Raw genomic sequence first — 24,494 nt, 5'->3', positions numbered from 1 at the left:
CCTAGCAACCACAAGCAATTAAAAGCGGAAGAACGACCTTTGTCCCGCCCTCTCTGGAACTACCGAGGCCGGGCGGGGGAAGCGCGTTGGCCCAGTCACCTCGGCGGGAACTCCGACCAACCAATAGAAGGCAGGTACAGGAGGGCGGGCTGAAGGGGTTGCGAGCGCACGCGCAGTTGGTAACGGAGACTTGGCTGTGTGGCGGTGTGGGTGAGTTGGGTGCAGGTGGACTCGTCTTGGCCCTCAGAATCCCCGAGTGGCCGCTGCCGCTTTCTCCTGCCCTTACCATGTTTCTCACCCGGTCTGAGTACGACAGGTCTGTGTGGTTGGGGGAAATGGGGTGGAAGTTACGGGTCGGCGGGCCCGGGGCCCGGTCTGGGCCTGGGTTCTGCCGTGTCATGGGGGCGCCCCAGGATCCCGAGTCTGGCCCGGCCCGGGGATCTCTCGCCTTCCCCAGCCGCCCGCTGTGATTCCCCAGGCTAGAGTTGCGCCTGTCGGCCGCACTTGTCCTACCGCTGAGTCACTGCTGGGTCCGAAGTCGGTGCGGAAGCGTGAAGCTCCGCTTTGTGCTTGGGGAAAGGCGGCTGGCGCGCCGCGACTCCGACCTTTAACCTGGAAAGGCCAGGAGTCACCCCTTCTCCCCTTCATCTTTTTGTGCTGAGTGTGACTGCCTTTTTAAAAATGTAAACGTGTGCCTGGAAGAAAAAGCAATTAGAGATCACTTAATGGGTTTGATCATTTCAGCTCCCTTTTCCTTATAGGAGCACAACCTCGTTTTCCGTTTCTTAGCTGTGGGAACAGAGCAGCCATTCCTTTGATTGAGGTGTAATGGGGCGTGATGTGATGTATAGTTTCTGCAGAAGCGCGAAGGAAGTCTCAGCTTCGCCCAGATATAGTGTATGGTGTCTGATTTTATGGGAACTGGAATTTAGAGTGTTCTCAAGAGTTTTGTCATCATGCTGATTCAACTAGACCCAAGCTTTTCTGACTTTTTAAACAGTTTAAAGCAAGTTACTTTAAATGTGTGTTGCAGCCAGATCTGTTTTTGAAATCAAAGCTGTGAGGTGGTTGTATTTGTATAAAACAAAAAATCTTTCAGAGCTTGGAAATGTTAAGTAATATTAAATTGTACATACTTATGCTGTAGACATTTTTACTTTCAGTTTCTGTTTTGATCAGTTACGTTTCACATAGCTATTGTTTTTTTTAAATTTTAAAGCCAGGAAAGGCAGATGTTTTCTTTGTACTAGATGGCTTGAGAAGCTGCATTTCTTGTCAAGTATATGTTGAACCTGTCAAAAGTTTTATCAGTTAGAACTACCACTTTAAGAAAAAAATCCTTTTACTGACTCATAGAAGATGTATGTGAGGTTTTAAAACTGACTCCTTAAAAAAAAACAAAAAAAAAAAACGGACTCCTTTTCCTACTGTCCTATAAAATAACTTTGTTAGTCAGTATTTAGCTTCCAGAGCATTGAAAAGAATCATCTTTGGGTGATATAATTTTGAGTAAGGGGTGTGTATGATGGAAATTGTTATTCTTATCAGAAAACCTTTATTAAGGTTTTTGTGATCATTTACTTAACATCTTTATTAACTGCTTTGTGTTACTCATTTTTGTATCTTTCTAAAGAATGCCTAAAACAGTCCTTTTTTATTCACTTAGCTAAGGTACTTGAATGCTTGTCATATGGCAGTGAACAATATCATGTTCCTTTTTCTCATATGGGAGACTGTCCTTTAAAGAACTATTTACAAAAGTAACTATAGTATAATTCAGAAATGTGTTCATGTCATTAGAGAAGCTCAAATCAACACTATGGGAGTTTGACGAGAGAGATTGCATTCAATATTAGGGTATTATGGAAAACTTCAAAAGGAGCTGATATTTAAACTGAGCCTTAGGAACTTCCCTGGTGGTTCAGTGGCTAAGACTCCGCGCTTCCAATGCAGGGGGCCCGGGTTCGATCCCTGGTCAGGGAACTAGATCCCACATGCATGCCTCAACTAAGAGCCCACATTCGGCAATGAAGATCCCACTTGCTGCAAATAAGACCAAGCACAGCCTAAATAAATAAATAAATTTTAAAAAACATAAATAAACTGAGTCTTAGATGTAAGGTTTTAATAAATATGGAGAGTGAGAGTGAATAGTTTTGAGGCAGAGAATATAGGATGAACAAAGGAGGGGCAGTGGGAAAGCATACATAGTGTTTGCGAAAATTCTAGTCTGCTGGCACATATGATACACATATGGGAATGGGGGGAGATCTGGGAAAACACTATGGTGCTAGATACTGGATGGTTTTTAATATGAGGTTGAGAAGTTTGGGTCTTATTTTGTAGGCATCTGTGTGGCATAAATTATAATTTTAAGAAGTTACATAATCATAATTGCGTTGTATAGAGATTAATTGACTGGATTAGAGGAAAGAGAATCAGTACCAGTTAGAAGGCTATTAAAATAGTTGAAAGGTAATGAGGGCATTGAGAATGGAAGGGAGTGTAGAGTTACTGTGTGGGGGGCATGGGGGGAACTGATTTGAATTGATATGACTTGGCATATTGTTAATTATGGGAAAAAGGGAGGAGTGAGTCAGATCGTTCAGAACTTTATAGTTTGGGGAACTGGGAGATGCGAGGTGTTTTAAAGTAAAAATGAAGTAGGAATGGCAGGAGATGTAGCTGATTTTGCAAGGGTGACTGTATATTTCAGACTGGAAAATGTCAAGTGTTTGGCACTAATGGGATATCGAAATGGAAATGCTCAGGAGGCTTTCAGATTAATCAGGAAAGAGGTCAAACTGGTAATAGAGATTTGGAAGTAGTTAGTGCTTGACATGAATGAAATAACCCAGAGAAAGTTTGAAAACAGGGCCAAGAGCAGAGCCCACATTAGGAAAGACTTAGTAATACCTCAACAGGATAAAGTTCCTGAATTAGGGTGAAAATACTGTATTCGTATTCACACAGTACTTTACACTTTACAAAGTGCTTTCATAATCTGTGCAATTCAATACCAATTGTATTATGACAGAGGCAGGATAGATTTTTTTTTTTTCATTTGAGCAAATTAAAGTTAGTAAGTGGCAGAACTAGAATTTAATCCCAGGTCTTCTGCCCTCGGACTTTCCTCTCAGTGATTTTTAAAAGCTGTTTCTTAGAGTCCTAAATTTCCTTTTAAATGACATTAGGGATAGTACCTCTGGGGAAAATGGGAGGCTGGAATGGTGAGATTCTCTTTTGACTCCTGATAGTTGAAAGCTTGGTTTTAGATTGCCTGAATTCTCATTCCAGTTCTGCCTCTTATATGCTGAGTGACTTTGGGCAAATTAGTCAACCTCTTTGTGTCTCAACTTCCTCATCTCTAAAGTAGTATCGCTTTAGAATACTATTTCATGGGATTGTTTTGAGAATTAAGTGTGTTGTCATTTAAAGGTTTGCAACAGTGCCAGGCATATAGTACATATTCAGTAAATGTCAACTTGTATTATTATCTGTTTTATATTTGGGATATATATATATATATTAAAAATATTTATTTTTTTAAAAAAAGAGGTTTTGATAAAACAAATTTGAAAACACTGCTCTATATCATCTTACACGTTATAAACTCCAGACTCCATAAACCAAGGAGCACAACTATTTTCATTCATTTGTTCAAATATTCTTAAAGTGTCCATTGTGTGCGGAAAGCTTTTATAGCTAAGACCATGATGCTTCTTTTCCAAAGGGATTTCTAACAGATGAGCAAGGAAAGGTTGGGAATTGTTTAAGGGAGAAGAGCAGTCTGGCATGTATAATGTATTGAGTGAATTAACTAGGTTAGGCTTTAGGAACTGCAACAGATCTCAGTCTGTTTTTCAGATAACAATACTAATTCATACAAATAAATAGAGAAATGTCCCTGTGGCTGACTTTTACTAAAAAGTAAGATATTAACATCAAATTCACGTAATGGGAAGAGGATAAGGATAAATGCACATTTTCTTAGGAATTGCCTGATAGTTTGGGGGCATGAATTTACCAGAGGGATTCCAAATTGATTCAAGATAGAGGCAGAAAGTCACCTGCTTTCATTTGATCAGTTTGAAGATACTTTGGGAGTGGGGCAGAGGTGTTCTATGTATAGGTTCCATTCTCTTGAAAAACTGTTAGTGTACCAAAAAACAGCTACAGATTGTTGTGGGTAAAGGAGCATAAAGACAGTGTGCACATCTTGTAGCCATCTGAGCTAGATGTCAAGGAACTTGACTTTAGTGTCTCTATGCTTATTTTTTCTGACAATTTTAATACCTTTTTCTTTTTTCTTTTTTTTAATTATAGGGGTGTGAATACTTTTTCTCCTGAAGGAAGATTATTTCAAGTGGAATATGCCATTGAGGCTATCAAGGTATAGTATCAAGTGGGGTCGTTTTTGAAATTTCATGGCAACTTAGTACTTTGCTGGCAGAACATTTGGAGTAAATGTGTTTTAGCTATTCCTTTAGAAAATGTTCTTTATCTCCCTTTAATCAACCACAGTTATTTTATTTTTTTATTGAAGTATGGTTGATTTACAGTGTTGGGCACAATTAACCATTTGTATAACAATTTCAATCCCATTCCTAACAACTACTTTGGAACTTTTTAAACAAATAACTGCTTCATAGTTATGTAAGTAGCTTTTTCTTAGTGGGGTTGGAAGGACATGTTTGTGTTTATAATCTTCTTGGCTATAAAGAAAGGGGTCTAGAATTCCTGAGTTAGCACCTGGGAGATATTTTATCATCTTGAACAAATCATTTAACTGATCACCTGTATTCTTGTTGGTAAATTTGTCAATTTGTACTAGACATTTTGGGGTCTGAATAAGAGATGTGTCCTGTAATCTAACAACAAAATCGAATAGTTCAAACCAGTATTCAAAAAATTAGTTAGAAAGTAAGCTATTTATACTAAAGTTACTTATGTGGGATCTTCTATTTGTTGGATTATGGATAATCTAAATTCTGCTTTAGATCTAAATTAGGTCGTTTAGGATAAGGTCCAGGCATCAGTATTTTTAAGGACTACCTCAGTGATTCTTAGTGTCTAGCAACGGTTGAGAATCACTGATCTAGTCCAACTCTTCACTCTGTTTCAATCACCTCTGCATCCCCAAACAGCTTCTGTTTTTATAGATCTAGTGACAGAATATTTTCTCACTAGATAGCTCATTCTGTTTGGAAATCGTTCATAATGGTTTAGAAATTTATCCTTATATTGAATTGAAAGTCTAGCTTCCTGAAGTTTCCTTCAGTTGGCCCTAGTTTTGCCCTTGAACCATACAGGATGTTTAAACCTCTTCCATAAGGCAATTCCTCACATATTTGAAGAGAACTATTGTGTTTCCCTCTAAGTTACCTCTTCTAGAAAGAGTGTATTGGGGAAAATAGTTGTATGAGAATCTGGAAAGGGCAAAGAAGATTCTTAGTTGAAGACATAGAAGTGAAGGTGGAAGCATTGTAGTAGATAGTGGGCAGAAAACGATGGGCCAGCTACAAAAAGTGCCTGTTTTCTATTTCTAATCATGTGTGCCCTATATTTAAACCATATGTTACTATGAAGTCTGAGATTATCACAATTCCAAGCTGTAGCATTTATTTTGAGCCTCAGCTAAGGTAATAGTTCTATCCAGATGTGCAAGCGAAGAGTAATTCTCAGTTTTTTTGGTTCTCCTTAAGCCCGTTAGTGCTAGTAATTTCCACGTTGCTTAGAGATAACGAGATAGTATCTGATCTCTGTAGCCCTAGTTTGAGCTAGGATGGAGTAGTGCCATTAATGTATGCTGCTTAACCTGTGTAAAAATTCATACTCCTAGGTGTTGAAACAACCTTGTTGTTGTCTTGGCAACTTAGCCAATGTGAAAGCAATTTGATAACTATAAGGATTTAGTAGTATGAAAGGAGCTGGAGAAATGACTGAAAATGGCTGACAAATAGAAATTATCACGTAGAGGTGCTGTATGGATGGCATGGGTGAGATATAGCCAGCAGAGATGGGAGCAGAGTGCCTTTTAGAGTTAGGTTTGGGGGAAGAAATGGAAATCTGTGACAGTGTCAAAATTATTGTATTATTCTGAGCATCTGGACATTGGTTACTATGCTAGTGAATTATATTAAATAAATAATACATAGTCAGTTCAAGTGTTCCCTTTCTTCCCTCCTCCATCTCCCCAGTCCCAACCCAGGGTGGGGGTGGAGTTTAGTCAGAATCGTAATATTGAAATGTCTGGGTATAAATATAATGTACAAGAGAAAATTATCTTGATATATTTTGTAAAATAGCCTGTCTCAAAATATTGACCCTTTTTTGGAGTAGAAGCATAGAAATTATATTTTTTAATTAATTGATTGGTTGATTTTTGACTGCATTGGGTCTTTGTTGCTGCGTGCGGGCTTTCTCTAGTTGCGGCGAGCGGGGGCTACTCTTCCTTGTGGTGCTCAGTCTCTAGGTGCACGGGTTTCAGTAGTTGTGGCACGTGGGCTCAGTAGTTGTGGCTCGCGGACTCTAGAGCGCAGGCTCAGTAGTTGTGGTGCATGGGCTTAGTTGCTCCGCGGCATGTGGGATCTTCCCGGACCAGGGCTCAAACCCGTGTCCCCTGCACTGACAGGCGGATTCTTAACTACTGCGCCTCCAGGGAAGTCCTAGAAAGCTATTTAAGTTGGAGGCCAAATTGAACAAGTTGAAAATTTTTTCTTGTGCTATGAGAACTTCCTCCACAAAATAATTACAGGGACTATTGACGTTTTAGAACGGATAATTCTTTGTTGTGGGGGACAGACCTGTGCATTGTAGGCTGTTTAGCAACATCCCTGGCCTCTACCCGTTAGATGCCAGTAGCACTCACTCCTCCAGTTGTGACAACCAGAAATGTCTCCAGACTTTGTCAGTTGTCCCCTAGGGGGTAAAATGGCTCTCGGTTGAGAATAACTCTGCTAGATAAAATTTTAAGGTAGGCATGGGGACTTCCCTGGTGGCGCAGTGGTTAAGAATCCGCCTGCCAATGCAGGGGACACGGGTTCGAGCCCTGGTCCGGGAAGATCCCACATGCCGCAGAGCAACTAAGCCTGTGAGCCACAACTACTGAGCCTGCACTCTAGAGCCTGCGAGTCACAAGTACTGAAGCCCACATGCCACAACTACTGAAGCCCATGCACCTAGAGCCCATGATCCATAGCAAGAGAAGCCACCACAATGAGAAGCCCACGCACTGCAATGAAGAATAGCCTCCGTTCGCCGCAACTAGAGAAAGCCTGTGCGCAGCAACGAAGACCCAATGCAGCAGTAAATAAATAAATAAATAAAAATTTACAAAGTAGGTATGAATTCTGTTCTGCTCTGTTCAGTTGGAGATTCAAGATCAATACACTATACACAAAACAATTAGAGGACAACTAAGTGCCAAATTAAATTCTCTGACAATGGTTTCTGACTTTTTTATTTTACAGTTGACCCTTGAACAAGGCAAGGGTTAAGGACACCGACCCTCCAAGCAGTCTAAAATTGCCCTATAATCTATTGATATAGTTGGCCCTCCATATCTGTGGTTCCTCATTCACCCATTCAACCAACCACAGATCAGTACTGTTGTATTACCATTGAAAAAAAAAACCCACATGTAAGTGGACCTACACAGTTCAAACTTGTATTGTTCAAGGGTCAACTGTATTTTTAAGGCATACGTGCATGTAGTTTTAGTCAGAAGGTAAAATAGTTTTATAAACCTTGTAACAAAAGCAGAAATCCCTGAGCCTGCCCCTCTTTATCTTCAGCTTCTCAGATGCAACATTTTAAAGTCTTTTAGCTAATTTTCTTGGCATTTACTTCCATATCTCTAAGATAGGAACACAGACTTACATTTTTTTCACCTAGGTATTATCCACAGACTTTTCATTATGAAGGATGACGACTTCTGCCCCCAGTGACACACAGATACACAGTTTCCTACTGGGGTAGAGATAGGGCAACCCTCTCAATGTATGTCATATCTATCATAATTTTGTTAGATCATTAGTCAACATTTCTATTGGTAAGACTACGTAAATGCTTTTCATACCTGAGCTGTTTTTCTGTTTCTGCACAATAGTGTTTTCCTGGGAGTTTGTAATTCTCTTTAAAAATTTTGCCTAATTTAGTATGTAAATATCAATAATTCATCCCCAAGGTCTCTCCAAGTTATGTATATCCTCTCAAAACACTCAGGCACATTAAGTATCCTGTGAAAGATTCTTAAAGAAATCTTTGAGCCTTTGACCAGCTCTAATCTGGACTGGTTCTCTGGGCCTGCTGCACAGCTGTATACTTAGGCTCTTCTATCATCATCATCCTAGGAACTCTCTTTAACTCCCTCTTGTGTTAGATCGCAAGTCATTTTCTTTTTTGATGTATTCCTTCAATTTGGTAGAACCCATTCTCCAATGATTTCATAAGAAAGTATTTTCAATTTCCAAGCTTTTTTGCTTTTTTTCCTTTTTCTTATTAGTGTCCTGTTCTTGTTTTATGGATGAAAATACCTTTTTCAAGGACTAAAAAAAAATTTTTTCTTTAGATTTCTTTTTCCCCTTGAACAAGCTAGATTCTTTAGAGATATATATTTTTAAACTGCAGATCTTGACCTATTAGTGGGCACTGAATCAATTTAGTAGGTCATGGGAGCATTTCTTTTTGACGTAGACTGGAGCAGTAGATCTCAGAATGCTTTGCTCATAGTATTGGTGAGTGTTTTCTTTTATGCATGAAACTTTGTTTCTATTATATTTATTTCTTTGTACCTGTTTGTGTATTTTGGTCATGATATAAAGTATATTTCTTAATGTAGATTTGGGTCAGAAAATTTGAAAACTACTGCTCTAGAGAAAACTGCCTCTTCTCATTTCATGCCTTGAAGGTGTTTCTGCCTGCTCACTTCTGAGAGCTGAGCAGGGAAAGAAGGCTGGGGTTCTTAACATTAAACTTGTCAATTTTTACTTAATTCCCGTTTTCCTGTAGTACTCTGCCTTCGATGGTGGCATCCCCCAATCTAGAGACCCTCTGTTTTACTCTCTCCAGAGTCTTCTACAGGAGTGGGAGTGGGGGCCATCATCTAGCTTTACAACGTAGGGTAAGAGATCTGGAAATCTGTCTCTTAAGCAAACGTTGAACTAATTTTATAATTTTTAGCTGTTCTGTTTCTATTTCCAGAGGTCCTTGTTGCCACCATTCCCTTTTTGGGGGGTCCTATGATAGAAATCAGGTTGTTTCTTGACTTTCTTTACTACTGGCTTAGGATTTGGATTTCTCAGGTTTGCTAAGTAAGTAATCACTAACCCATCTTCTTGCTTTAAAATTTTGTGTCTGTGTCTTTGTCCACTCTTTGTCCTAGTGGATTTATCCAGTCCCCGCTTAAGCCTTTTAATCTCCTGTTCTAAGGCTTGGAGAAGGAGTAGAGCTAATGTATGTATTCAGTCTACACCTTTACTTAGAAGTAAGAGCACTCATTTTTTACATAAAATTCTTTGACATTTTATCTCCTGTAGTTATGCATGTACCATTAAGAAAATATACAGTGAAAAGCAGGTATATATATTTAATAACACTTCTAAATAAAGTCACAACTTTACACATTTGAAAAATAATACATATATGTAAGAGACATGATCATTCAGTCTGCATGCGTTTTAAGCATGTTATGCACAATGATTTATGAAATTCTTTGGAATACTTTGCAATAACAGACGCCAGGAATCTGATGCTCACACTGATAGTCATTGCTTTGTAGAACTAAGTAAATATAGTGATTTACTGTAAGTAAATATAGTGATTATTTAGAGGAGAGAGCACGCATAGTTATGGAAGCCTTTATGAATGATGGGTGGAATTTGGATAGGCAAAGGGAGGAACGTATTCCAGGTGGGACAGCATGGGCAGAACAAGGGTAGCGGATAATATAGCATGAGAAAATGGATTTGGCTATACCTGAGGGATTTTGCTGGAGAATGATAAATAATAAAGTTGGAAGAGTAAAGTAGGATTAGGTTTTGAGGACTCTGGAAGCTTTACTTGGATTTTATGTTACAGGCAGTATAGAGAGATATTAATTCTTTAGAGAAGGAGAAATATAATGAAAATAGTATTTTATTGTATCAGTCAGGCCATAATATGAAAGATACATTGGGAGAGAGAGATTAAAGATAGACTAAGGAGGCTATTGAAGTAATCTTGGCATATAAAAAAATAGCTAACATTTGTTGCTCATTTATTACGTACAAGTTACCATTTTAAGCATTTTATGTATGTGTGTTTACCCCTCTTGATGTGTAGGTATTGTTGTTATTATCCCCCTTTTGTAGATAAGGAAACTGAGACAAAGAGGGGTGGGTGACTAGGATGGTGACATGGAGATGGAGAGATGAAATCAAGCTATATTGTAGACTGCTAGTGACCTTGAAAGATATTTTTATGTTGTTGGTGTTTCTTTATCTTTTCTTTTTTCTTTCTTTGTTTTTTTTTTTTAAGTAAATGACTTTTCTGGAGTCACATAGATTTGAGGGATATCACCTTTTTGGATAGATCAAGGTAGCAGAGGTAAAAAGATACCAAGTCCAGAAAAAACATTAGAGTTGTATTACTTCTTGCCCTCTATGTTTAGAACTTTAGAATCTGCCCCTCTCCAAAAAACTGGCATTAGAGTTGATCATTTTCCGGACATTTTCAAGACCTTGAACTTCCCCTTTAGAAGCACAAAATTCTGTAAATCAGTGCTCTTGCCATTGACAGGAATAGTACATTATTAGGGTGCTCCTTATTTTCTCTGTGTATTAGATATGGCTGATTGAAGCTTCTATCATGTGAAGATATACAGAGAGATTCCTGGTGAGTATGTGAGATTGTTCTTTGACTTCTATATGATAACCATAACCTGTTTCTCTTTAGCTTGGTTCTACAGCCATTGGGATCCAGACATCAGAGGGTGTGTGCCTAGCTGTGGAGAAGAGAATTACCTCTCCACTCATGGAGCCCAGCAGCATTGAGAAAATTGTAGAGATTGATGCTCACATAGGTAAGGAGTAGGAGAAGGCTGTTCTGTAGGATCTTGCCTGGGTTAATCAGTCTTCTTTGATGTTTCAAGGGAGGTTCATTAGGTGAGCATCTTATCCCTTGTTAGTTATCATTTTCCAGGTAGTAGGCCATTGTGCATAATATAGGTAGTAGGAAGCAGTTATAGGATTCACCTACTCCCAGACGTTCCTTTCTCCCTCAGATTTATACTTGGCAAATGTGATGGTTATTGAAATATGTGAAGGTTGAATCATAGGCCAGCTCCCTATGGTGGCTGGGTCCTCATCGATGCATAACATTAGGAGGCTACCTGGAGCAGAGGATTGTGTGGGAAGGTAGGGGTGTCCACTAAGCAAAGAGAAATTCTTAAAGATCTTCAGAGTGACCAAGGTGCAGAGAGTATAAGGATGATAGACTTTGACCCAGATCGGTACTCTTCCTCTGTTTTCAGATTTATCATTTCAGTCTATCTCCCCTCACCTTCCCTTCCTCCCTTTTTTGGGTCCCTGTTAAATTCCCCTGCCGTGGCTTCTGGCATCATTGTAGCATGATGAGTAGTTCTACTTATTTATAGCATGGCATTTTAGTTGACTGCCCACATTTACTTAACCTATCTAGTCATCTAATTACTGAAACATTGGTAAAATAATTAATTGCTTGAGGGCGTCAGAATCAAATGCCATAGTGACTCAGGGAGCTTGACATTATCTCTTTCATAGATACAGAAACTGAGATTTAGTCTTTTAAGATTAGAACATTTTATCTACTTTCTCTGAAGCCATCTACCTTTTGGAGGTAGGTCAGTGTCACTTCATTCAACAAATTGAGAACCTATTATGTGCCAGACTTTGTGCTAGACACCAGGGGCACACAAAGGAATGAGACATAGTCCCCGTGTGTTCCAGGAGCATACAGTTTAATAACAGAGGTAGATATGTAAATAAGTCAATGCAATTAAGTGAAGTAGGTATTAAGAAAGGCTGTAGTATATGCTTAGTAGGGGTACAATGGAGGAAACAATTAGTTTTCCCTGGGGCCAGTGGTAGTGAGGTTTTCAGAAAAGGATTCCATAAAGGTGATGCTTGAGCTGAACTGAATTCTAAAAGACAAGGAAGTGTTTACCAAGTGAATAAGTGTCTGGGTGTAACAGGGGAGAGCTTTCTGGTCGGAGGGAATAGAAGAGCAAAGCTGTGGTGGTGTAAAATATAAAATACCCTGGCACACGCAGTTTGGCATGACTGGCAGGTGGAATGTGGCAAGAAATGAGTCTGGGATCAAACAGTGGAAGTCCTTTTTACCACACTAAAGAGCTTGAACTTGATCCTTTTGCATTGCCAAGGTTTTGAGCACTGAGGAAATATGATCAGATTAGAATTTGAGAAAGACCATTCTGATAGTAGTGTTGAAGGTACAGTGAAGGGGGCTGAGACTGGAGGCAGGGAGACCAGGTCAGAAATTTTTTTAATAGTCCAAATAAAGAGATAATGAAGGATTAACCAAGGTGGTGGCCAGAAGACGGAGAGGTAAGGACTAATGCCAGACAGGCTAATCAGACAGCAATTGATAGAATTTGGGATTCAGTTGGTTGTGAGGGCCAGGGAAAAAGATGGAGCCTAGAAGGGAAATGAGTTGAGTCTGTGGTATATCCAAGTAGATATATTAAGGGAGTCGTTTGGCTTTATAGGTCTGAAATGTGGGAGTGAGACCCAGGCTGGAAATTTAGATTTGAGTCATGACGTGTAACGTCACAGCCATAATCTTGGCATCTTGGGCCATCTCTCATATAACTAGTTTGTGTTTGGTCAGAAAGTGAAAAGACTTGATTTTCTTCTAGGGTCTTCCATTGTAGCTCATAGTGAGATAGTTATTTTTTTTCCCTTGTTTCTCCTGTTGGACTGTTAGTGCTTGCTTAGTTTGAAAGTGCATCACGGGCTACCAAAGAGTGCTGAAGGAATGCTTGAGGATGTAACGTGTGGAAATTCATGTTTGAGTAGCTGCTCTTCTCTGTCTCCTACCTTAATAGCTAGACTTCTGTTTCATTATGAATGGTTTTTATTTGTTAGTGATATAATTATACTTGTGTTCAGTGTAGATAATTTCCCATCTAATCTCTTAGGTATATTGCTATGGGATTGCTGAATGGCTGCCATGGTTTCACTCCAGAATTTCAGTATTTCCTGAGTGGATGAAAGAGTTCTACAAGGATTTGGCTATCGGGTCACTGTTGCTTTTACATTGCAGGTTGTGCCATGAGTGGGCTAATTGCTGATGCTAAGACTTTAATTGATAAAGCCAGAGTGGAAACACAGGTAAAATTAGCATCATCTCTCCTTTTTACCATGATGCTTGTGTTCCTTGTTTAGTGATGATATAACTGCCTGGGCTGTACTGCAGGTATCTGTGTTAATATCAGATGTAGCTCTTGGGAGTGATTTTGGGTAGAATCCCTAGTTACAACTTTCTGAGGCTTGGAGTCTAGCCATCCAACCATTGCAGCTTTGAGGAAGCCCTGGTAAATAGTGCTGACAGTCTCTTGCTTCTTTTTGACTTGCCTTATATAAAGCAAGCATTGCACTGTATTCTGTTCCCTAATTGACTTTCTGTGGGAGCACCATAGCAAGAGGTAGAAATAGCTAAAGGAATTCTCACCCCAACTGCCTTTGCAGCTAGGCTTGCAAATGACAGCTCTCCTGTAGTGAGTAATGATATGTACCAGGTGATAAATGCTGGTTAGGAATACTGATTTTTTTTTTTTTTTAACTGAGCTCCTGCTGCCTACAGAGTAGTAGACTGGTAAGAAAAAAATATCTGATTGGTAAAAAATTTTTTTTGTGCTTATTTGCAGGTTTGCTGTCAGTACTTATGTAAGAATAAGTCATTTAATTTAAACTCCAACAGAATGCTAAGATAGGGCCTTTGAGGGAAAGCGGCACTCAGCTATTAGCCTTCACTTTGTGAAAAGACTAGATTTGGTGCTCTGAAGGGTTAACTCTGTTTTTCAAGGGAGCAGTCCTCTCCCTTGAAAAGTCGTCATTGCTTAGAGTCCTTTTGATATAACTTTATTTCCAGAGCTATTTCTCTTCCTCTCATGCAGTCCCGAGCATTTGAGTTTAATGTTAAGGAAAACACACCAGAGCTTGAGCATTCAGTTTTTAACCACAGTTCAAAGGGATGTGTGTGGTGAGATGGTGGGCTACTTTTAATGCCATTCTTACGAAAGGTAGACCATGCTTTGCTCTTCTTTTAGAACCACTGGTTCACCTACAATGAGACCATGACAGTGGAGAGTGTGACTCAGGCTGTGTCAAATCTGGCTCTACAGTTTGGAGAAGAAGATGCAGATCCAGGTGCCATGGTGAGTTTGACGCTTGTGCGAAGCTTTCTTGCTGTCCTGTGGAACTGATGACATTTGTCCTCGGAACATGTCTTTCCTGTCTCTTCTCGCCCCCCTACTTCATAGCTATTTATCTTAATACCTCCTGCTTTTTGGTTCTAGTCTCGTCCCTTTGGAGTAGCACTGTTATTTGGAGGAGTTGATGAAAAAGGACCCCAGCTGTAAGTACCATTTGGCCATTTTTTTCCTGCTTCCTTTTTGGGAGAATTATTTTCATTTGGGATGGGACTGGTTGTTTAAATCAAGTGAGAAGATTATTGTAGAGTTGTAAAAATGAAGGGCTTCTAATTCTATAAAGTTCATTGATTCTGTGCTGCTTACACAAAAACAAATTTGGGGATTTTATGAAGAACTCCTCTACTGGAATCAGTGCTATTTCTGGAAAGAAATTAGAAGTAACTTTGTTGCTATAGTCAAAATGTGTTTGAGCCTTGCTTTGGAATATTGATTTGATTCCTGTCCTCAAATAGTATTTAGATAGGCATACATAAGTATCATATTTATATATACTCTCTATATAAAGTATTCTTATACATACTTCTCTTCTAAATCCCTGAGGAAATTATTATTAGTTTTCTTAAACACTTTTTAAAAGATCTGGTTTCTCCAGCCATAGAACATCTTTTGGATTTGTGCCTCGGTATTTCCTGGCTGCAGGGCCAAGCATTTATATTTTTTAGTGAGACGTTTGTTACATAAAATGCCACCGTTCTTAAGCATTTTAATCCTCTTCTTTTTGGTGGTTTTGCAGGTTTCATATGGACCCATCTGGAACCTTTGTACAGTGTGATGCTCGAGCGATTGGCTCTGCCTCAGAGGGTGCCCAGAGCTCCTTGCAAGAAGTTTACCACAAGGTAATTAAGCATTCTCACGACTTCTATTATCCTTTTTTTAAATCATGGTATAATTTACATAAAATAAAATGCACAGACCTAAGAGTTCAGTTCTATGAGTTTTGACAATTGTATACACCCTTGTAACCAGCACTTAAAACAAAATATAGGGACTTCCCTGGTGGTCCAGCGGTTAAGACTCCACGGTCCCAATGTAGGGGGCCCCGGTTCGAGCTGTGGTCAGGGAACTAGATCCCACAGGCCGCAGCTAAAAGATACCGCATGCCACAACTAAGACCCGGCGCGGCCAAATAAATAAATAAATAATTTAAAATAGATACATATATATATAGCACACTTCCATCACCCTGCCCCAGAATGCTTGCCTCCTCTCCAGTCAGTCTCTTCCCCCGTTTCAGGCACATTTACCGTTGTAGATTAGTTTTGTCTGGTCTTTCTATGAATAGAATCATACAGTTTGTATTTTCATGTCTGCCTTTTTTTGTTCAACGTACTGTTTTTGAGATACGTTCGTATTTTTGCACATTTCAGTAGTTTCTTTTTATTGATGAGTGGTATGCCATGGTATAGATATACCACAATTTGTTTATCCTTTATCTTCACAGCTTTACTTAGCAGTTTATATTTCCTAGTCTGGCTCTCCAAGCAAGTGGGCATTTGGTACTTTTTATCTTTGTGGGATGGGAAACCTTGGTTTGGGGTAACTCATTGTAGTGGCTGAAGGCTGCCCTACTTGTCATTCAGGTGGTTCATACAGGGATGCCTGCTTAAATCAACTTCTAGTATTGCTTTTACGTGTGCAGGAAATTAGATACAAAATGGGGTAAGCAAAGAGCAGATTTTCTAAACCATTGGGCTACCTTCTAGATCATTTGGGAATTATTATTCACAGGATATCATCAATATTATCTTGCTTCTAAATCAAAAGACAATAACTAGAGAAGTCTAACTTTCCCCTTCTTCAAAGATCACTTAACATATTAAAGTTGGTAACTTTGTTCTGGTTCAAAATAAGACTTTTTTTTCTCTGAATAAAGGTACTCTACTTATTTACCATTTACCTGAATTCTGGAGATACTTGTAATGCACTGTACTTATTGAGATGTTTGATTTATTAATATTTGCTAAATCATTTCTTCAGGGAGATATAGGGGAAATCTTTGAAGGAAGGAGGGATTATGTACAATTAATGGCTACTCTTCTTGCCCTCTTTGTTTCAAGTCTATGACACTGAAAGAAGCCATCAAATCTTCACTCATAATCCTCAAACAAGTAATGGAGGAGAAGCTGAATGCAACTAACATAGAGGTATTTTTCTGTTTTATTCAGATATCATAGCTCTCATTGCTGAAGATCAAGATAGTAACATTTTTGTATGCTCAGTTCTCAAGAAGTTATTATCCTGTGAATAAGCAACTTTAGTAACGTGGTATGGCAGAAGCCAGAATTTGGTGAGTTAAAGAATAAAAGGGAGTGATGAAGTGGACAAAACAAGAATATGCTGCCTTCTCAAGAAGTAATTAATGTCAGCAGCAGGCAGCATTAAAGAAAAGGATTTTTGTCTTTTTAAGGATGGGGAAAGACTTGAAAATACTTTTATAGTCTGAGAAGCAAGTAGTGGATAGAAAAATGTTAAAAGAATTAAGGGCTTCCCTGGTGGCGCAGTGGTTGAGAGTCCGCCTGCCGATGCAGGGGACACGGGTTCGTGCCCTGGTCCAGGAGGATCCCATGTGCCGCGGAGCGGCTGGGCCCGTGAGCCATGGCTGCTGGGCCTGCGCGTCCGGAGCCTGTGCTCTGCGACAGGAGAGGCCACAGCAGTGAGAGGCCCGCGTACCACCAAAAAAAAAAAAAGAATTAAAAGTGGAAGTTAGATAGTGATGGAAAAGTTCTAGAAGAGAGAAGGCATGGTACAAATGAAGGAGTTGGTTTTGAAAAATAGAATTGATTCAGCATTATATTGAATACCCATTACATGCCAGGTACTATGTAGATGCCAGGGATACAGACACAGAAAATCCAGTTCCCATTAAGTAGTATAGAGGACATACAGATAATAACAGCTTGGGTTGATACTTCTGTAATAGCAATATGAATGGATTGACACAGGAACATATAACTTATACTGGGGCGTTAGGAAAGCTTACTGGAAGAGGTGAAGTTAGGAGAAGGGAAGAGAATGGTATTCCAGGAAGAGGGAACAGGACATGTAAAATAACGTTGTGCGTAAAAGGGGACTCTGAGGGATTTATCTGAATGCTGGAGTGTGAGATGTATGTGAGATAGGGAGATGACACTGGAGAGACGTGGACCAGATTCTGAATGCCCTTATTTAGGATCCTAAGAGTAGACAGCAGGATGGGAGGTAATGATGAGTAAAGTTAAGGCAGGCTTGGAGGTGAACTGGGAGAGAGGTATTATATTTCCCTGGTGATTGTTAGATCATCTGCTGAAGGTGGGTGAATGCAACAGTGAAATTAAAAGGAATGGAAAATATTTGGAAACGTCATTATGGATAGGGAAAAGGGAAGACAGGGATGAGTAAAAGGATTGCTGGGTCACATTAAAATACGCTAGCTGAGGCTGAAATCACAAAACAAGTTGTTGTGAAAAGTCAGGATAGTGGTTACCCTTGGAGGCATGGTATGTATGTATATTATATTTTAATTAAGTTTTTAGGGCTTCCCTGGTGGCGCAGTGGTTGGGAGTCTGCCTGCCGATGCAGGGGACACGGGTTCGTGCCCCAGTCTGGGAAGATCCTACATGCCGCGAAGCGGCTGGGCCCATGAGCCATGGCCGCTAGGCCTGCACATCCGGAGCCTGTGCTCCGCAAAGGGAGAGGCCACAGCAGTGAGAGACCTGCGTACCACAGGAAGGAAAAAAAAAAAAAAAAATTTTAAAGGCCAACTGAAGCTGGAATCACAAATCAGTAATTAAACCGATCAGCACTTACCAGGATACTTTTCAGCTATACTCAGCATAGATTGAGAAAATGTATATTTAGATAAATCTCTGGCAAAGGATTGACTGGTTATGGGCAGAAGAATGGAGAGAGTACTGGAGAGTATTGTTTGTCAATCTGTCACCAATAGAGCCCGGTTCCTTAGGCTGCAGTGAAAGGGGCAAAATTGGGCACCAGAACAAGGGGCTGGCCTAATGGTGGGAAGGTCTGAGAAGAGTTGGAGAGAGGTTGGGGCTGCGGGAGGGGTGTTTGGCTTGCTTCTTCAGCAGGCATGGGGAGAGGGGGTTATGGAATGGAAATGGAAAACTTACTTCATAAATAGTTGTTTTTTCACCTTCTCAGCAAAGATTTGAAAATGCTTCCCCTTCGTGCCAGTCTCTGAGATGATGAGGCGCAAAATATGCAACGATAGCCCATATTGACCCTTAGGAGGGATTTTGTCAGTTCCTTTTGTGCTTTGTTTTCTGTGGTACTGAATGAGATAGGGTCTTGGCATTTCCACTAAGACTATCTCCTTGCTACCTCAGAGTAATTCACATGTAGCTCTTTTGATCTCACAGTGAAGGTTCTAAGCCCTGCTTGGTTCAACTAAAACTTCAAAGATATTTTTTAGCTCATTCAGTTTCAGTGCAACTACAGTGTTGCTTTGAAGAGAGTATCAGGTGTGTGTCCCATCCACGCTCTATCATTAATCCCTGACTAGAGTTTTCTTCCCTTTAACACAGGGGCACTTCCACTTTTCCAAGCTCTAACTCATGGTTTCCAAACCTGTCTGTCCATCAGTCTTTGGCTGTCCATCAAAAATCTCTATTTGTGAAATCTCCTTGGGTGACTCTGATGCTCAGCCTAAGAAGGTCAGGCATTTGGGAGCCACTGCTCTAGAGCCCACCCTCCTCTATCTCTTTGAGGTCCCTGCTCCTCCAGTTGTCCCTTGCGTCACCAGCCTCTCCTCAACAGCCACTTCCCCTCAAAAAGGGAAAATTTCCAAGTTGCATCTTTAGAGAAACAAAAAAACAAAACCCACCTTTGTCAACCCCTCTCTCTACCTAGTATCCTTTTTTAAAAGATCAACTTCATTGAGGCATAATGTACATACTGTAGTGTGTGCCTGTTTTAAGTTTACAGTTCAGTGAATTTTGACAAAGGTATAACCCTTGTATCCACAACCACAAAATACAGAACGTTTCTGTTATCCCCAAAAGTTCCCTCATGCCCCTTTTTAGTCACTTCCTTCCCACTGATCTGCTTTTTGTCACTATAGATTTGTTTTGCATGTTCTAGAATTTCTTATAAATGGATCTTACAGTGTGTATTCTTTTTGTGTCTCACTTCTTTCACTTAATAATTTTGAAATTCAGGAGTTTGTTACATTTTATTGCTATTCCATTCATCATATCTTTTAACCTTTAATTGCTAGATGATGAATCTGTATTCATTGTCTTCACTGCCTCGCGCTCATTTATTTCTCAATCACTGCCTTGGTTTCTGTTATTATTTCCCTGAGACTGCCCCTTGCTAACATAACTCCTCTTTATCAGATTTCATGGTCATTTTTAAGACTTCTTATATGACCTTTTCTGAAGCAGACACCTCAAATTTTTGACCGTTGTAAAACTAAACTCATCATTTTTCCTGAAAACCATTTCCTCTTCCCTTATTTCTAATTCTGGTTGATGACACCTTCAGTGAACCTGTCATTCACAGCAGAAACCTGGAAGACTCTGACCTCCCTTTGCCTTCACCGATTTGTTTCTTTGCCTCCTTAAATAACTCATATCAGTGCCTCTTCTTCATGCCTGTTCCTAGGGCCTTCTCTTGTTCAGGCCCTCATTTTTCTCCTGCCTTGTATGTTTTGAGATTTCCTAGGTAGTCTTCCTGCCTCTAGCCTTACCCTCCTCATTTTCATTCCATTTCCCCTGCCATTGTGCTACTGAAGTGGATATTCTAAATTGCATATCTAATCTCAATTGTCCTCCACTTGTAAAAAGTCTTTTCTGACTCTTAACTGTCTGCAAGATAAATTCCAAACTTCTTTTCATGTCATAGTAGTTCACTACTTCTTAAGGCATATGTTTAACCTGTTAGGTACCTTGCTAATTTTACATGCAATTATCTTTTAATCCTCACAATAGCCTTATGAGATAGGTATTCCTACTTCCATTTTACAGAGGAGGAAACTGAGGCTTTGAGAAGGCAAGACCTTGCCCAAAGTAACAGTATTGGTAAATGGTGGGGTCACGGTTTGAAACCAGGTCTGATTTGGGGTCCTGTCCTTTTTTTTTTTTTGCGGTACGCAGGCCTCTCACTGTTGTGGCCTCTCCCATTGCGGAGCACAGGCTCCGGGCGCGCAGGCTCAGCGGCCATGGCTCACGGGCCTAGCTGCTCCGTAGCATGTGGGATCTTCCCGGACCGGGGCACGAACCTGTGTCCCCTGCATCGGCAGGTGGACTCTCAACCACTGCACTACCAGGGAAGCCCGGTCCTGTACTTTTTAACACTTTAATACACTATCTCTGTATGAGCTCTGAACTCCTGCTACCTCTCCATTTCATCTCATCACATATGCAACTTCTGCTCTAGTCATTTGGAATTACTTTCAGTTTTGCAAATGCATCATCTTGTTTCGTGCATTTATGCATTTGCATATTCAGTCTGCCCTCTGCTCCTTGACTGACCCATTCTTGTAGTGCTTTAAGATACAACTCAAAGATTGCTTCTCCTTGAAGCCTTCCTGGACTCCCCCTAGATTACTCCTTTGTGCCTTTATGTATGCTTGGCTCTGTTGTAACACTTACCTGACTTTAAAAGCATTTGGTGTCTAGAGCTCTTAGTAAATAAGACAGACTTTCTTCATGTTTGGATCTCTAGTGCCTTGTACAACTGTAACTAGTACACAGGTGCTTAGCAATTAATTATTGATCAAATCAATAAAAGAAAATATCTGTTTTACCTGCCTCACAGAGGTTTTTTGAAAGTAAAGTGAGGATTTCCCTGGTGGCGCAGTGGTTAAGAATCCTCCTGCCAATGCAGGGGACACAGGTTAGATCCCTGGTCCAGGAAGATCCTGCATGCCACGGAGCAACTAAGCCCGTGTGCCCCAACTACTGGGCCTGTGCTCTAGAGCCCGCAAGCCACAACTACTGATCCTGAGTGCCACAACTACTGAAGCCCACACGCCTAGAGCCTGTGCTCCGCAGCAAGAGAAGCCACCGCAATGAAAAAGAAGCCCGTGCACTGCCATGAAGAGTAGTCCCCGCTCACCGCAACTAGAGAAAGCCCGCGTGCAGCAAGGAAGACCCAACACAGCCAAAAATAATAAATAAATAAATAAATAAATGTATTTTTAAAAAAAGAAAGTAAAATGAGATAAATAGAAAAGTAGCTTTCATATAGATTATGTAAGTAAATGGCAAGGGGTTATTTTTACTCATCTAGTGATGGGTACCTTCCTGAAGGCAGTATTTGGTTTAAGTCCTATTAGTATTGATTTGCAGCCTGGTTCTATAGGACTGTTCTAATTCAGAGTTGCCCAGTTTCTGGTTTTTAGCCCCTGTAATGGTTTGGGAGGACTAGCCTGTGAGCCATGGGTGACTTGACAATAAACTCTATAGGCTCTCACTCTTCTCTGGTTTATTGACTTTGTATCTCTCTGTCCTCATGTCCTTAAGAAAAGCATTTATATATTTTAATTTCCTTGGAATAGAACTCATGGTCTATATGGACATCACTAAATTATTTAACATACATTTTACAAATATGTTTGGGACTCTTCTGATATTTCGTGTAATTGGATAGATCTTTTAGGAGAATCTAGTGGAGACTGCAGGCTTTGAGAGAACATTTTTTTTAGTCTGTCCCCAGACCAGATCTTCAGGTGTTTTAAGATGTGCAGTAGTAGTCTTCTTCTAAATTTTACCTGTAGTTGAGGCAGAAAATAATAAACATTATGTAACTGAGCTGTGCTAATTTTGGCAGTTTTCAAATTATACTAAATATCAATAGTGAATGTTACTCAAAAAATGCCCTATTATGTTTAATTTTAAAGTTAAAAAAAGGTAATATAAGGAAATGACATTTCAAACAAACACAAAAGCTAAAGGGAAAAGTGAAGTGACACCTATTCCTCAGTATTACCCTAAAACATGGGACTATGTTGTCAGCAGAGATGATGGAAGAACTGGTGGTTTGGTTAAATTTGAAACTAACCATCTTCTGACCCTAGTCTTTTATTGCTTAAATACATTATAATCTGGACTGCTGGTTATTACTAATATCTTTAGTGGTAACTGATTTCCTATGGTCAGTGTTAATGAGATCTTTTCATCACCAGTCCTTTTAAAAAAACAAAACAAATGTTTTTCTTGTTAAGTTACCATATGGGCAGTTTTAGAGAAAATAATACCCACCAATAATAGTTAATTATGTGGTGCTTATTACAATGTCTAGACACTGTTCTAAGCACTTTACATGGATTGACACATTTAATCCTCACAACTACCCTATGAGTTAGGTGCTTTTATCCCCATTTTACTGATGGAAATTGAGGCACAGAGTGGGCAAGTATACCAAGGTCACATACACAAGTTCAACTTGCAAGTGTGTGAATATGCTTTTAATATATTTCTAAAGGAATCTTTAACAGAAAAAACTACTGACACCAATTTGCTGCTGCTTTTGTGATCCTTGTTGAAGTAACCTCAAGAAGTGACAGTGATGCCAGGCATTTGGTTAACTATTATGTGGTGGGTTAACCTCAAAATAGAAAATTTGGTCAAGAAGATTTTTATTTTGGAGTCAGACAGCTATTTTAGGAACTGCTGCTGGAAAGGATATCCCTGGGACAGCAGATCCCTTAGTTCTAATGAACAGCTGTGTCACCAACAACTTCTCCTGACCGTGCTGGGGCTATAAGCAGGGTGATCGAGCCGAGCTTATTAAGCCTTCTCTGTTTTCTTTCCAGCTAGCCACAGTGCAGCCTGGCCAGAATTTCCACATGTTCACAAAGGAAGAACTTGAAGAGGTTATCAAGGACATTTAAGGAAGCGTGATCCTCAGAATTTCTTGGGGACAGTTTCAGTTCTCCTAGTTGCCCTTAACTTTTATTTCCAGCTCCAATTCCTTGGAAAATCTCCAGTGTATGTGCATTTTTTTATGATGTCTGTACATAAAGGCAGTTCTGAAATAAAGAAAAATTTTGAATATTTGTTAATAGACTATTCTCTTCTAAAGCAGTCTTGTGTATAAAATACTTGTGTTGTGGGCAGAAAGGATAGTGGTATTAACATCCCTATCCTATCAGTATCCTAAAATTGTTTTAGTGGCTCTGTACAACAGAATCAACTATATTATGAATTCCTTGGTGTTGACAGATGAACTCCCAGCTAGTCCAACTCCTCCTCATGTGTTATAGGTACTAATACCACTGTAAACTTCAGTTCTGTAGTTCTTCTTGAGTAAATAATTTTTTGCTGCTTTCCTTATATGAAGGAGATGCTACTAATTGACCATCAAAAGAACATGTTTTGAGGCCCTCCCCAAAACTGATGGTTTGGAATAAGCCAGCTACAATGTTGTACTATTTCTTGTGCCTTAAGAGACAATTTGGAATGAGATTTTCTTTTTTTTTATGAAGTCAAGGACTATAAAAGCATCAAATTCATGATCTTGGCCTCACTGGCAATCAATTACAAATCAGTAAGAGAGAACTGGGTAATTCAGAAGTAGTTTACATTAGACTTTGGAATATACTATGAACTTCCCCCGTTAGAGCTGCCAGCATATGACTGGTTGAGATGATTTAAAGAATCAATCTATTGGAGCCTCAAAAATGGCCATATGGACCCAGCAATCCCACTACTGGGCATATACCCTGAGAAAACCATAATTCAGAAAGAGACATGTACCACAATATTCATTGCAGCACTATTTACAATAGCCAGGACACAGAACCAACCTAAATGTCCATCAACAGATGAATGGATAAAGAAGATGTGGCACATATACACAATGGAATATTACTCAGCCATAAAAAGAAACGAAATTGAGTTATTTGTAGTGAGGTGGATGGACTTAGAGTCTGTCATACAGAGTGAAGTAAGTCAGAAAGAGAAAAACAAATACTGTATGCTAACGCATATATATGGAATCTAAAAAAAATGGTACTGATGAACCTAGTTGCAGGGCAGGAGTAAAGAGGTAGGCATAGAGAATGGACTTGATGACCTGG

The 24,494-nt window shown here is 39.7% G+C and overlaps 1 protein-coding gene across 2 annotated transcripts; it reads left to right on the top strand.

The window, feature by feature from the left end:
• The first annotated feature begins 167 nt into the window (after positions 1 to 167).
• Positions 168 to 23,472, top strand: PSMA5 (proteasome 20S subunit alpha 5). 2 transcript variants are annotated; one of them, XM_060026717.1, is made up of 9 exons: positions 168 to 210; positions 4,327 to 4,393; positions 10,936 to 11,062; positions 13,303 to 13,370; positions 14,309 to 14,416; positions 14,558 to 14,616; positions 15,207 to 15,309; positions 16,531 to 16,617; positions 23,229 to 23,472. In XM_060026717.1, exons 3-9 carry the CDS (start codon positions 11,014 to 11,016, stop codon positions 23,304 to 23,306), a joined length of 552 nt encoding a protein of 183 aa, XP_059882700.1. In that variant the 5' UTR covers positions 168 to 210; positions 4,327 to 4,393; positions 10,936 to 11,013; the 3' UTR covers positions 23,307 to 23,472. The 2 variants fall into 2 exon arrangements, with proteins under 2 accessions (XP_059882700.1, XP_059882691.1); XM_060026708.1 differs by having other exon boundaries at positions 190 to 316.
• The last annotated feature ends 1,022 nt before the right edge of the window (positions 23,473 to 24,494 follow it).

This window comes from Delphinus delphis, chromosome 1 (genome assembly GCF_949987515.2).
Source record: "Delphinus delphis chromosome 1, mDelDel1.2, whole genome shotgun sequence".
Lineage (NCBI taxonomy): Eukaryota > Metazoa > Chordata > Mammalia > Artiodactyla > Delphinidae > Delphinus > Delphinus delphis.
The sequence above is the reverse complement of the archived record's forward strand: the minus strand, read 5'-3'. Positions and strand labels throughout refer to the sequence as shown.

Excerpts from the sequence above, each read along its gene's own strand:
- PSMA5 (XM_060026708.1), top strand. The coding sequence starts at position 288 with ATGTTTCTCACCCGGTCTGAGTACGACAG. Across the intron at positions 317-4,326 it reads ACCCGGTCTGAGTACGACAG|GGGTGTGAATACTTTTTCTC; the intron begins GTCTGTGTGGTT and ends TTTTAATTATAG. Across the intron at positions 15,310-16,530 it reads TGCAAGAAGTTTACCACAAG|TCTATGACACTGAAAGAAGC; the intron begins GTAATTAAGCAT and ends CTTTGTTTCAAG.